Source organism: Caenorhabditis elegans, chromosome V (assembly GCF_000002985.6).
Source record: "Caenorhabditis elegans chromosome V".
NCBI classification, from domain to species: Eukaryota; Metazoa; Nematoda; class Chromadorea; order Rhabditida; family Rhabditidae; genus Caenorhabditis; species Caenorhabditis elegans.
Genome location: NC_003283.11, coordinates 10,000,001 through 10,010,860, shown reverse-complemented (window position 1 = coordinate 10,010,860; position 10,860 = coordinate 10,000,001). Strand labels below are relative to the sequence as shown.

The window sequence follows — 10,860 nt, the reverse complement described above, 5'->3', positions numbered from 1 at the left end:
ACGGAGGAACGAAGACGGGCGGTCTATTGGCACAATAAGCTCCGCCTCTTTCCTGTGGAATGTTCTGGAAATGGAGAACTGTATTGATGAATCAGAAGAAAAAATGATGATTGGGTGATGTGAATCAAAAAATAATGGAATGAACAAATAATAGAGTCTTGTGGTTGAATTTGGAAATGTTTGAATATATTTTAAAAAGTGTGCATTTCAGAATTACCAAAAAAAACATGATACCCTTTTTTCTCGCTTACTTCATAAATTTTAAGCAGATTGGAACCAAATGTTGCAAAAGAAAATAATTTCAAAATATTCTTCTCCATCTAACAAAATCTTGAAAAAATAGAAGGAATAAGAGATACCAGCTGTTAATACTTGAATAATGTCAGTGGAGATTTAGTCAAAATACACTTAGAATGGACTAAAACCACAACTCATATTATATTTGAATCTTCACAACACTTGGAACTCACTCTTAGACTCTTAGGTTAGACTCAGAAACATATTCTTCATGCCTACCTTTCTATTTTCTAAAAATCTAAAACTAACAATAAGTATCAGAAGGTTTCCTCTAATCATGGCAGGCAGTAACTTTTATGTAATAGCTAATGGCTCACTAAAATTTGAAATGTGAAGTACAGATTGATTGGTTTTTATAGTGGGAATATTACATTTCTCAATAGTTGTTTCCACTTTATACTCCGGTTGATGATGATGATTTTGCAGATATTTTCCTCCAGTAAAACGTCATACTAACTACCCTATTGCCCCTCTACTTGACGAATAATGCGAAGCAAATGATTTTTCGACGCAAAAAGTAGGCTCTATATCCGGCAGCTAAACTATGATCTGAAGGGAGTTCGATGAAAATTCTCGAAAATTGAACCAATGCCGTTTTTTGATGATTCATAAGAAAAACATGCGAAGAACACCATTAATCTAACAGGAAAATAGTGGGAAAGGACAAAGATTGAAATCTAAATTCTTTTCATGTCTGTGGTTCTGAATGTTCTCTATTTGATTATTCAATGAATTAAAAAGAGAATTGAAAATCAAAAAGAGTCTGAATGATGAATGAATTGGAGCTGCTATGAAGAAAGACAAGGAACACGATATGTGTGTGTATTACACACCTTTCGAAAAGAAGAGGGCTCTAGTGATGATTCAGTGGTCATCTGCAGAAAGTGGATTACACTTTGAGTAGAAAAGTGTTTTTTTTGTAATAAAAAATTGGTACATAGATGATGATGGTAACGATGATTAATCGAAAAATGGAATATGTGCAAACAAGATAAAGAGTGACAAAATGATGAATGATTTCTACAGTTTCAAATTTCGAGTTTATTTGAAATTACGAGCATATATCTATTAAAAGTGTTTTCACGTATGCAAAACAGTAAACGTTTCGTAGAAATTGACCCAGACTTGTTGGGACGAGAACGCCTCTTAATTTTCGAGAACGCCCGTAATTTTCGCCCTGTGAAATGCCTACGTTGAAGTCATTGTGCATCGGCGTAAGTAAAGAAAAAGAAAACAAGAAAACTGAATTAAACAATAAAAAGAAACAAAAAGACAAAAGAGAACGGGAAACGGGAAATAATAGAATATTCGTTACGATGTGAAATACAACAGGCAAATGTATTATTAAAATTAAGATTCAGGAAAATGATAGAAACCAATAAAAATAATTTTTATTGCTATACAACAATTTTTTTTGAGAGATGAAGAATATGCCAACTAAAGAAAAAAATGGTTACGGTTTTTTAAAACTACACAAGTTTTCCTTTTTTCAACTTTCTGTTAGATTGGCCAGTTTTTGAAACAAATTAATTTTTTCTTATAACTTGGAGATTTTAGCTTGAATGATTTTTTTTGTTCCAGAATTTTTTAAAGAATCCTCATTCTGAAACTCAGTTCTTTTGACTGACTTTTTTCTAAAATATATTAGAAAGGAAACGAGGCGCTGAAGAAGGGCGGGCGTGGTGTACAACGCTTCACCATCGTGGATGCTTCGATCAAGTTAGCAGAAACATGAAACTTCGAAACATTCAACATTTTAGCAATTGAGATACAGATTTTTCAATAAAAATGTATATTTTTCAGAATAATGCACGGAAAAAAGTCGTCAAGAGAAAGTGGCTACGATTCATTTTTATTCGAGAGCAGCACAATCTCTTTCACCAATTTCTGTTCGTCGAAGAGCCATTTTGGCTGTGAGAAGATGACAGTGTACACTTTTTTGTTTGTGTGGTGAACGAAAAATGGAGAGAAAAATGAAAAATTGAAAGATTGAACGGGTGGTGAGAAGAAAATGATTTTCTATTTCGTTTTGGTGTATTTTTAATTTAGAAAATAGGACAGGATAAATGTATATACAATAGAAAGACTTTCATCTTATTGTGTACTCTCTCTATTAGTCTTGCACCCATATTAATTTATTTCTCGGTTTAATTTGTTTTACTATTTTATGATAGCTTTTTTTAAAATAAAAACAATAGGGAGATTTAATTTAAAATTGCATCGGTTAACAAAAATCTAGAACCATATAAAATTTAGATCCAGCTTTCCGAATTTGAGCAATTGTAGTACAAGACTGATATAATGTCAAACGGTATTATTTTTGTTTGTTCGATGTTGCAATGATTACCTTTTAAAATCTGGTCCTCCTTTTCACTAAATTTTGACAAGTTTTGTAATGTGATTATCATTATTCGATATTTTACTCAAACATACCTCTACTTGAAAATAAAACTATATGTCTCTATTAGTTTTGCACCTCAATTTTCAATTTTCTGCTCATATTACGGGAACATAAAATTCTGAGAATGCGTATTGCGCATCATAATTGACGCGCAAAATATCCCGTATCGAAAACTACAGTAATCCTTTAAATGACTACTGTAGCGCTTGTTTAGAATTTGATTTTGGAAATGTAAAAAATTAGTTTCTTCGTAATATTTCTTTTTTGCTTGATTCTATCGATAAATCCATTTCGAAAATCGAGCCCCTAAATCGACATCTTGTGATCATGGTAACCGATAGATTTTCAGATTTTCAAAAATTTATAGATTTATTGAAATACGCTTATTCAGAATTGAGCGCTGCCAAAAAAAGTTACGTTTCTAGCAAATTGAAAATTCCAGCTTTCTTCGCAATATATTTATATATATTGCGCAATATTAATAGCCCCTGAACGAAAGTAAAATCTACCAAATACAATAACTTATTTAAACTGGAAAACTAAAAATGTTTTACAACAAATATTCAAATGTTAACATTTCAATTATAAAATGTTTCATATTTTATCACTCGGATTGTTCACTAGATTCTCTATGTTTTTCCCTAACTGATTGACTTTTGGATGTATGTATGTACAAAACAGAAAAGGAATGTATTTTATTGAGAACAAGGCAATGCCGCAAAACTAAATGAATTATATAACATGGGTAAAATTTAAAAATAGTTCAAAAGTGAACATATGAAAACTCGTAGTCTGATTTCGAATCGATGATGGTTTAGGATGTGGTTGCATAAAAGGTCTACCCGAATAAGAACGGTAAGGAATGGAAAATAATCACAGAATTGAAGGTATTAGACGATGAGGTTAGACGGAAATAATATTAAAATATGAGAGTACTTGATTTGTGCCTGAGTACACTAAATCAAAGATCTGGTCAACTACTGTAGAGTTTGGTTCCGATGAGAGTGCAGTTTTGATTGCTCCTTCTGTTAGCTGAAACTCGTTGGCAGTTGCAAATGCAAGTCCTTGTCCCCATGAAACCTCCATTCCTTTTATTTTCTTGGCCAACTGAAACAAGATTGGATTAGTTTCAAAAGGTTATTTTTCATAGCAATATAATAATTGAAATAATGACTTACCACGAGAGGCTGATTATCTTCGAACTGATATCCATCTCGCAACAGAGAGTAAATATATGTCAAATCAAGACACTGCCAAGGCATCCAGTGACTTCCATCGTCGATTTCAGTTTTTTCCCTTCGGCAAGCAATTTCCGCAGCTTCTTTGAATTGCCTCAACTCGATCTTTCCACCTTCGTTTCCTTTAACAAGTCCACTGTTCAAAGCACGATCAAAGAAGTACGAGAATAAATAAACTGGAGATCCCTTCAATTCTCGCAAATGCATGATTTCACTGGATTCTACAAAATTCTTTGTGGTACCATAGCAACTTTCGAAGGAGTGCGATGAAGAACCACTGAAAATTTAAAACTTAATTTAATGATCAACAAAACACGCATTTCTTACTTGATATTCCAAAACTTCAATGCATACTCCCATTCTGTCAGCTGATATCCTTCAGGCATACAACTTGTGATCAATTGATGAGTTGATTCGATTTCATTATCAGTTTCTAATTGAAGAATGTTCAATCGTGCAGCAATCAATCCATTTCCAAGAAAACTATGAGTGAAAAGTCGAATATGATGTCCGAAGAAATCTATATCTCGTTCATATCCAACATGCTCCGAAAAAACAGCTTCATTATTTGGCCAATAGGTGAGCTGGGTAGATCCTCCACCTAAATCGAATGCAGCTACTGAACGATGTGCTGCTGGCTTATGACCGACGGTAGGCTCATCTGAAATATGTTTTTCACTTATTAATATGATTTAATTGAATACTTGGTTTTAGATACCGTACTCGTAGATATTTTAATGAAATGTAATATTTGACTAGTTTGATGTATTAAACTATTTTCGATTAAAACTAGTGACGCATTTCTTATCACATTTTTATTTATGCTTCGGTTCTTCTTCTTTTTCTTGTTTTCGAAAGTCGTTCGAAAATCATTTTCAGACGTCAACGGAAAACTAGAAACTTTTTTGAAAAAGTGTGGTTTATCTCGGAATGACTTGTTGCAGATTCTCCAACGCAATGCGAAACAAATAATCTTTTTTTAAAAATTATTTGATGATTTGATATTTGACCCTGATAATCTTGAATGATATTTGCTTGCATAGCCTACGTGCTAAATTTCAAATGACACACTGTTCAGGATGCTCCTAAAGTAAATAGAGGCAACAAAATGGAAAAAATAGCTCACCGGTGAAAAGAGTTTCGAGAAGAATATTAAGTGTGAACCAGCTGTACACACCCTCATCGCTGCCTGGCATTACATTAACGGCATCCGGGAAAGCGGCAAAAAATCCACTGTTAAATATCCGCTCTTCTACACTTTCAAGAATATCGTCGGCCATATCTCCAGGTAGAAGACGTAGCCCAGCTGTGGCTTTCAATGTGATCGGCGTCTTTTCCCACATGAAATGAGGAACTTCTTTTCGAGCTCTTTGAAGAAGTGGCTCCAGTGAATCAGCGGCAGAGCTCGGAGATTTCGCAAACGAAGAAAGTCCTGGTTTCACCTTAAAATTGAAAATAAGGTTAATATAACATTTATCTTATTCAATACCTCTTGAAATATCTCTTTTTCAACCTTAAAAGGCATACCATGTGAAGCTATTGCGGGATCATGAATAAATTTATATAAATGTAATCGTGTTCCTGTGGATCCTGCATCAATTACTATCGTGAAGAATCGACATGTGTGTTGCTAAAAATAAATTCATTTTAAAATGTCGCTACAAACTTCGCATCAATTTCTTATCATTTCTCTCTGTCTTTTGTGAAAGATTTTTCATCGGTCAAGCAAAACTTTGTGTAAAAAGGTATCGCTTGCATCCATCTCTTTCAAAGAACAACAACGTTTTTCCGTAGACTTCGTTCGATATTTTTCTATTTTGAGATCTGAAAACAGGCAAAAAAAACTCACATTGTTTAGAACTCCGTCGCCATGACACCAGTATTGGGTTTTTGTTGTTACCACAGATAAAAGTGAGAAAAAGGAAATGAGAAGAATTGAAAAAGCAGGGAATAGCATGACGTTGATTTTCGTTATGTGTCGCGAGTAATAAAAGAAGCGAACCCGACTTCAAGAATCACAGATTATCGATTTAGGCAGGGTAGAGATCTCCTCTATAGAGAGGAAATGGAATGAGGTTGCTCGAAGGCGGAGTTCGCTTTTTTCACATTTCACAATATTATCAAACTGACGAAGAAGAAGAAGTTGGTGAAAACGGTAGTGTGGGGAAGTCTGTAAAAAACCGTTTGTCAATCAAATAAACAGATGCGGGAAAGTCGAGAAAAGAGCAAATAAATGGGAAGAGGACAAGTGGAATGAGAGATTGACCTAAAAATGACTGGTTAAAAACAGAAAGTAGGAGGAGAACGATAATAATTGTGTGACAACGTGAAATTTGTAGTTTATAGTGTAAAATAGAAAGTGTTGCATTCATGTGATTTTTCTTTAGCCTTTGGTAATGAAAGAAACATGTGAATAAATGGAGGAATATGTGTACCAGCAGTTGTGACAGCCATTTGGGGTGCAAAAACCAAAAAAGAATTCGATTGAAAATTGGAAAATAAAATAGTTTAAAATACACTCAAAATAATAAAACTGCGTGGCGTGTACTGCAGAAAACCTCATATTTAGGCCCCGCCTTTTTCTCGTCCACTCACGGAGAAAAGGCAAAAATTTGGGGACCAACCAATATCAGGCCGCCGACATCCTACGGGTTCCGCGCGCCGCTATGTTTAACTCGCAGCGGGCGTGGTGAGCTGTCTCCGCCCGCTGCGAGTTAAACATAGCGGCGCGTGGAACCCGTAGGATGTCGGCGGCCTGATATTGGTCGGTCCCCAAATTTTTGCCTTTTCTCCGTGAGTGGACGAGAAAAAGGCGGGGCCTAAATATGAGGTCTTCTGCAGTACACGCCACGCAGTTTTATTATTTTGAGTGTAATATAGCTCTAAATGAGAATTTCTCATGAATTATTTTATGAAATAACGAGAAAAGTACTATTCGTGAGAAAGAAACGAAAGACGAATATGGTGAAATTGAGAGTTTATGATTGCTGATAAGTTATTCTTATTCTGATAACAACTCTGTTTTTTTTTCAGTTTTCATACTTTCATGGGAGAACACATGGTAGTTTTATCAACCAGTGAAGCAGAGCATTCCCTACTTTGAGCTTGGTATTTTTAGACTAGTTTTAATAATGCTCAGACATGTTTTTTCATCAATATGTCCGCGACAGACAGAATTTTATCAAAGACGAGTGATTGACATCAACGAGACGAATTGAATGGACAAAGAAAGTTCAAAAACGCAAACGTATGGTTGTATGGTGTCAAATGTTTATTGCTCTTATTGATGATGGTGTAGAGGATTTAAAAATGAGATGTAAAAGAGATTGAGAGAAAGCTGCTGGTGAAGAAATTGAAAAGATTCGAAAAAAATTATCTGTTGGGGTTTCCGAGAGGAGTACACGTAGTGCAATGCATTTACGCTCCAATGGATATGCAAGAGAGATTGGAGGCGGTGAGAAGTCAGACATAACCATATATGGTTTAACTTGACGAATTTTTGGAAGATTGAGATGAATATATATTAATATTAACATTATTCAGAATGGTTGATCAGAACGTTCATATTTATATTTATTCTCTGCTTCTCTGAAAGACAATAGTAATCACAAGAGAATGTTCTTCAGTTAGCATAGAGAGTAGGCAACTGAAAAAAGCTTATTGATAATATAAGTTTCGTTTGTTCAATATTTATTGGGAGTTTCAAAAAATTGTTCAAAAGTTTACCATTCTTTAAAATTGATTAAATATTACTTTAGGATATCAGGTTTTTACTATAAGAAAAATAATGTAATCACTATATGTATAGTACTATACCTAGTTTATGAAATGTTCTACTTTTCCAACCGATAAGACAAACTAAAATGAGAATTGGAAAGAACAATCATGTCAGTCGATTTTGTAGCCAGCCGCTGAAAAAGATGACGTCTCTTTGTAGAATTCGAAGAAGATGTCCGGTGCGTTTAGAGTACCGGCCACAAACTGGTTTCTCTCACCCTCTTGTGTCCACTACATCCCTCTTCTGTCACTCATATCTCATTTTCCTTTCCGACAGCAACGATCTAACATTGCAAAAAAGATGAAAAAAACGAATGGCAGATGCAGATGCAAATGCAAAAGGAACCAATTGTAATGTAACAGACAAAGTACGTTTATGAAAAGAACGTAGTATTTTTAAGTACAATTGAGAATAAAAGTGGTATTTAGAAGCATGTGGAGCCGGAGAGAAAATGGAGAGAACATAATAAAAAGCGAAATTTATATTAAATATTCATGAACATATGCATTTATTGTATATTAGCCTGTTTGTTCGAGAAATATGGAAATCGTAGACTAGATGATTGTCTAAGAATAGGAAAGATTACGAGACGTGGTATTTATGAGTTTTAGAAAGTGTTGGATCAGAATCAGTTTTCCGGTCTAACGTCGACTCAAAACTTGGCATTTTTAGGAGGTCGTCGTTGGCACCGCATCCTCCTTCGAAAACTTTCGGCTTCCTGCCGAGGCTGATACTCGAGGAGGAAGTGCCGCAGTCCCTTCCGCTGACGAGTCGACGTTCCTGAAACAGAAAACAAGTTTATTGAGATGTTTTGATAGTTTTAATCGGAATTTCACTCGTGGACCAGGAAATGAGGGAAATTGGAAACAGGTTTTTCATTACAAGCTTCAGTACAGTAATTTTAAGAGTTTCCAATTAAAAAATGACCGATGGTAAGTAAAATTATGAATATATTTTCAAACTTTATCAGGAAATTTGTACTGATTGAGATTTTGGTACTTAAAGGTGGAGTTTTGTTTGGTAAATGAACTAAGTGTTTTACTATAGGCACACTAAATAACTAACATCTAATGGTAAGCTCTGGAATGTTTTTGAAAATTAATACTATCTAGAACAAATATGTATCAAAAATCATAAAGCAAACTGTTTTTACTTCACAGTTTTGGTTGAAGAAACCGAATTCAATTGAATATCACTTTTTAATGAAGTCATTGCTGAAATACAAATGAGACTATGATGTGTTTTTGCTCAAGTTGGTACTAAATTTGAAAAAAAAATTATTCGAAAATTTTGAGTCTTAAATATATTCATAACAGGAATAAAATATAAAAATTAGAGACAATAATCTGAAGTTTCTTAATCGGAAAACATTAAACTTTACGGTTTGAATGCAAAAGTTGTTCTACATTGAGTTTCACCGAAATTGGCAAAAAATTGGCAAATATCCCAGTTTTCCTATTGGTGTGTGGTTTTGAATAGACAAAAATAAGTTTTAGATTCAAGTTTCAAATTCCATTTGAAAAAGACAACAACATCAAGAACATGCGACAAATAGAAGGCAGTTAGAGGAGGCACACACCTGCTTACCTGCGCCTCTGGTAAGGCGTGGAATATTGGCTCCGTCGCTCGGTGAACAAATCGTTTGCGCATTGTTTGAAGCAAATCGTTTGCACTGTTCTTTTTATCAACTCTACGACCATCTTCCGGCAATTTTGAAAGTTTGTCGGTTGATGAACTTGATGAAACACTTTCTCGACCATTCAGGGTGTCGGACGATTCAACCTAAAGCCACGAAAAATGTATGTAAAAGTAAAAAAGTTTCGTTATCTCTATTAATAATTCAAGTTTTAATAGTCTTGCGCCCATACGAGACGATTAGTCTTGTAAAAAAGAATGATAGAGGAAATACGGTAATTTGCATTTTTAATTTAAAACTAACTTTCTTCAGAGTTTTAATGAAATCTGTAACACTGATTTGCTCATCCAAATTGTCACAGTTGTTAATATATTGGCCAAAATTGCCATTCATTTCTCCTTGATTCCCCGCCACTTTGTTTTCTGTTTGATGAATTGGGCGAAATATAACTGAATAATATCATAAAGTAATAAACAAATAGAAATCAAAAATTGAAAATCAATTATAGCGGAATGAATTTTAAAACGAGGGCGAGCAAAAACGAAACAGGTGAAGTTGGAAACATTGGTATTTCACTCAACCGCTTTTTTTTGGCGTGCCTTGAATCTAATAAAATTACAAAAATTTCTCATAAACTTTCTTCAAATAACAACTCAGATTGACGCAAATCCCACGAAAAGAGCGTGTGAATAAAATGATGTTGATTTGTAGATACAAATGATTGGTAATAAATTTCTGAGAGAGTAGAGGTTTATTGGATTTATTGATGCCAGGTCACAAAGAATATAAAATAAAAGTTACGATAAAAAATCTATTGTATTATTAGACTTGTAAGTTTACGATGATAACGTTTTCCAGATTTCTGAAATTCGTCCGTTATTTTAACTGTTGAATAAAATTAATTGAAATAGAAATACCGTTGAAAAATATTTTCCTAAATTATTTATATCATTTTTTTTTAGTTTTTCATAAAATACTCTCAAATGGTTGATCAGGTTTTCTCGGTTTTTATTGTTTTACGTGGCTGCTTTAATGGAATCACAAAATAAAAACCGACCGAGAAAGTAAATTTAATTTTGTCGGAAAACTGAAAGCTCTAAAAAAAGGGTTTGCAAAATGAAGAAAAGATCCAAATATTTATATTAATTTTTTGAAGCTTTCAAGCATTTAAAATGAGATAATTTTGCATAAAGTCAATTTGCAATCATTTCCTTTGTATTTTAATTTATTTTATAACGCCTACGAATATGGCTAGACAAACAATAAATATCATGAGGAAATCCAAGAAAATTGAATTTACTAAATATCGCAAATACTTTTTATTGCCTTCGTTTTCAGAACGTTCTGCTTTTATGCAAAACATTCATTGGCTGTTTCACTTTGATTGCATTTTTCTTTTTATTCACTAGTTGCTTTCTTTTACTCTTTTAGAGGATACTTGATTTTCTGGAAAAAAATGGTTTGTTTCTTTTCAAGTTTTCAGTTGAACCTCTCTTGGAGATACATGAAA

The 10,860-nt window shown here is 33.8% G+C and overlaps 2 protein-coding genes and 1 non-coding gene across 4 annotated transcripts; 1 reads left to right on the top strand and 2 right to left on the bottom strand.

Moving 5' to 3' along the window:
- Positions 1–3,378: 3,378 nt before the first annotated feature.
- uda-1 (Nucleoside-diphosphatase uda-1) lies at positions 3,379–6,106 on the bottom strand. Its single transcript, NM_073172.4, has 6 exons — positions 5,786–6,106; positions 5,426–5,566; positions 5,063–5,378; positions 4,264–4,597; positions 3,877–4,213; positions 3,379–3,805 (listed from the first exon to the last, which is right to left on the bottom strand). Exons 1-6 carry the CDS (start codon positions 5,891–5,893, stop codon positions 3,602–3,604), a joined length of 1,440 nt encoding a protein of 479 aa, NP_505573.1. The 5' UTR covers positions 5,894–6,106; the 3' UTR covers positions 3,379–3,601.
- A 446-nt stretch (positions 6,107–6,552) lies between these two features.
- On the top strand, positions 6,553–6,777 carry K08H10.13. Its single transcript, NR_069244.1, has one exon. It is a non-coding gene; the product is annotated as an Unclassified non-coding RNA K08H10.13 (non-coding RNA).
- A 1,293-nt stretch (positions 6,778–8,070) lies between these two features.
- K08H10.10 (uncharacterized protein) lies at positions 8,071–9,801 on the bottom strand. Of its 2 annotated transcripts, none has more exons than NM_001373084.1 (3): positions 9,654–9,801; positions 9,294–9,496; positions 8,071–8,494 (listed from the first exon to the last, which is right to left on the bottom strand). In NM_001373084.1, exons 1-3 carry the CDS (start codon positions 9,741–9,743, stop codon positions 8,383–8,385), a joined length of 405 nt encoding a protein of 134 aa, NP_001360547.1. In that variant the 5' UTR covers positions 9,744–9,801; the 3' UTR covers positions 8,071–8,382. The 2 variants fall into 2 exon arrangements, with proteins under 2 accessions (NP_001360547.1, NP_001122972.1); NM_001129500.5 differs by having other exon boundaries at positions 8,072–8,494; positions 9,302–9,496.
- Between the last annotated feature and the right edge of the window lie 1,059 nt (positions 9,802–10,860).

Excerpts from the sequence above, each read along its gene's own strand:
- uda-1 (NM_073172.4), bottom strand. The coding sequence starts at position 5,893 with ATGCTATTCCCTGCTTTTTCAATTCTTCTCATTTCCTTTTTCTCACTT. Across the intron at positions 5,379-5,425 it reads AAAAAGAGATATTTCAAGAG|GTGAAACCAGGACTTTCTTC; the intron begins GTATTGAATAAG and ends TTCAATTTTAAG. Across the intron at positions 4,214-4,263 it reads TTGAAGTTTTGGAATATCAA|TGGTTCTTCATCGCACTCCT; the intron begins GTAAGAAATGCG and ends TTAAATTTTCAG.
- K08H10.10 (NM_001129500.5), bottom strand. The coding sequence starts at position 9,743 with ATGAATGGCAATTTTGGCCAATATATTAACAACTGTGACAATTTGGAT. Across the intron at positions 9,497-9,653 it reads TCATTAAAACTCTGAAGAAA|GTTGAATCGTCCGACACCCT; the intron begins GTTAGTTTTAAA and ends TCGTGGCTTTAG. Across the intron at positions 8,495-9,301 it reads ACGCCTTACCAGAGGCGCAG|GAACGTCGACTCGTCAGCGG; the intron begins GTAAGCAGGTGT and ends TTTCTGTTTCAG.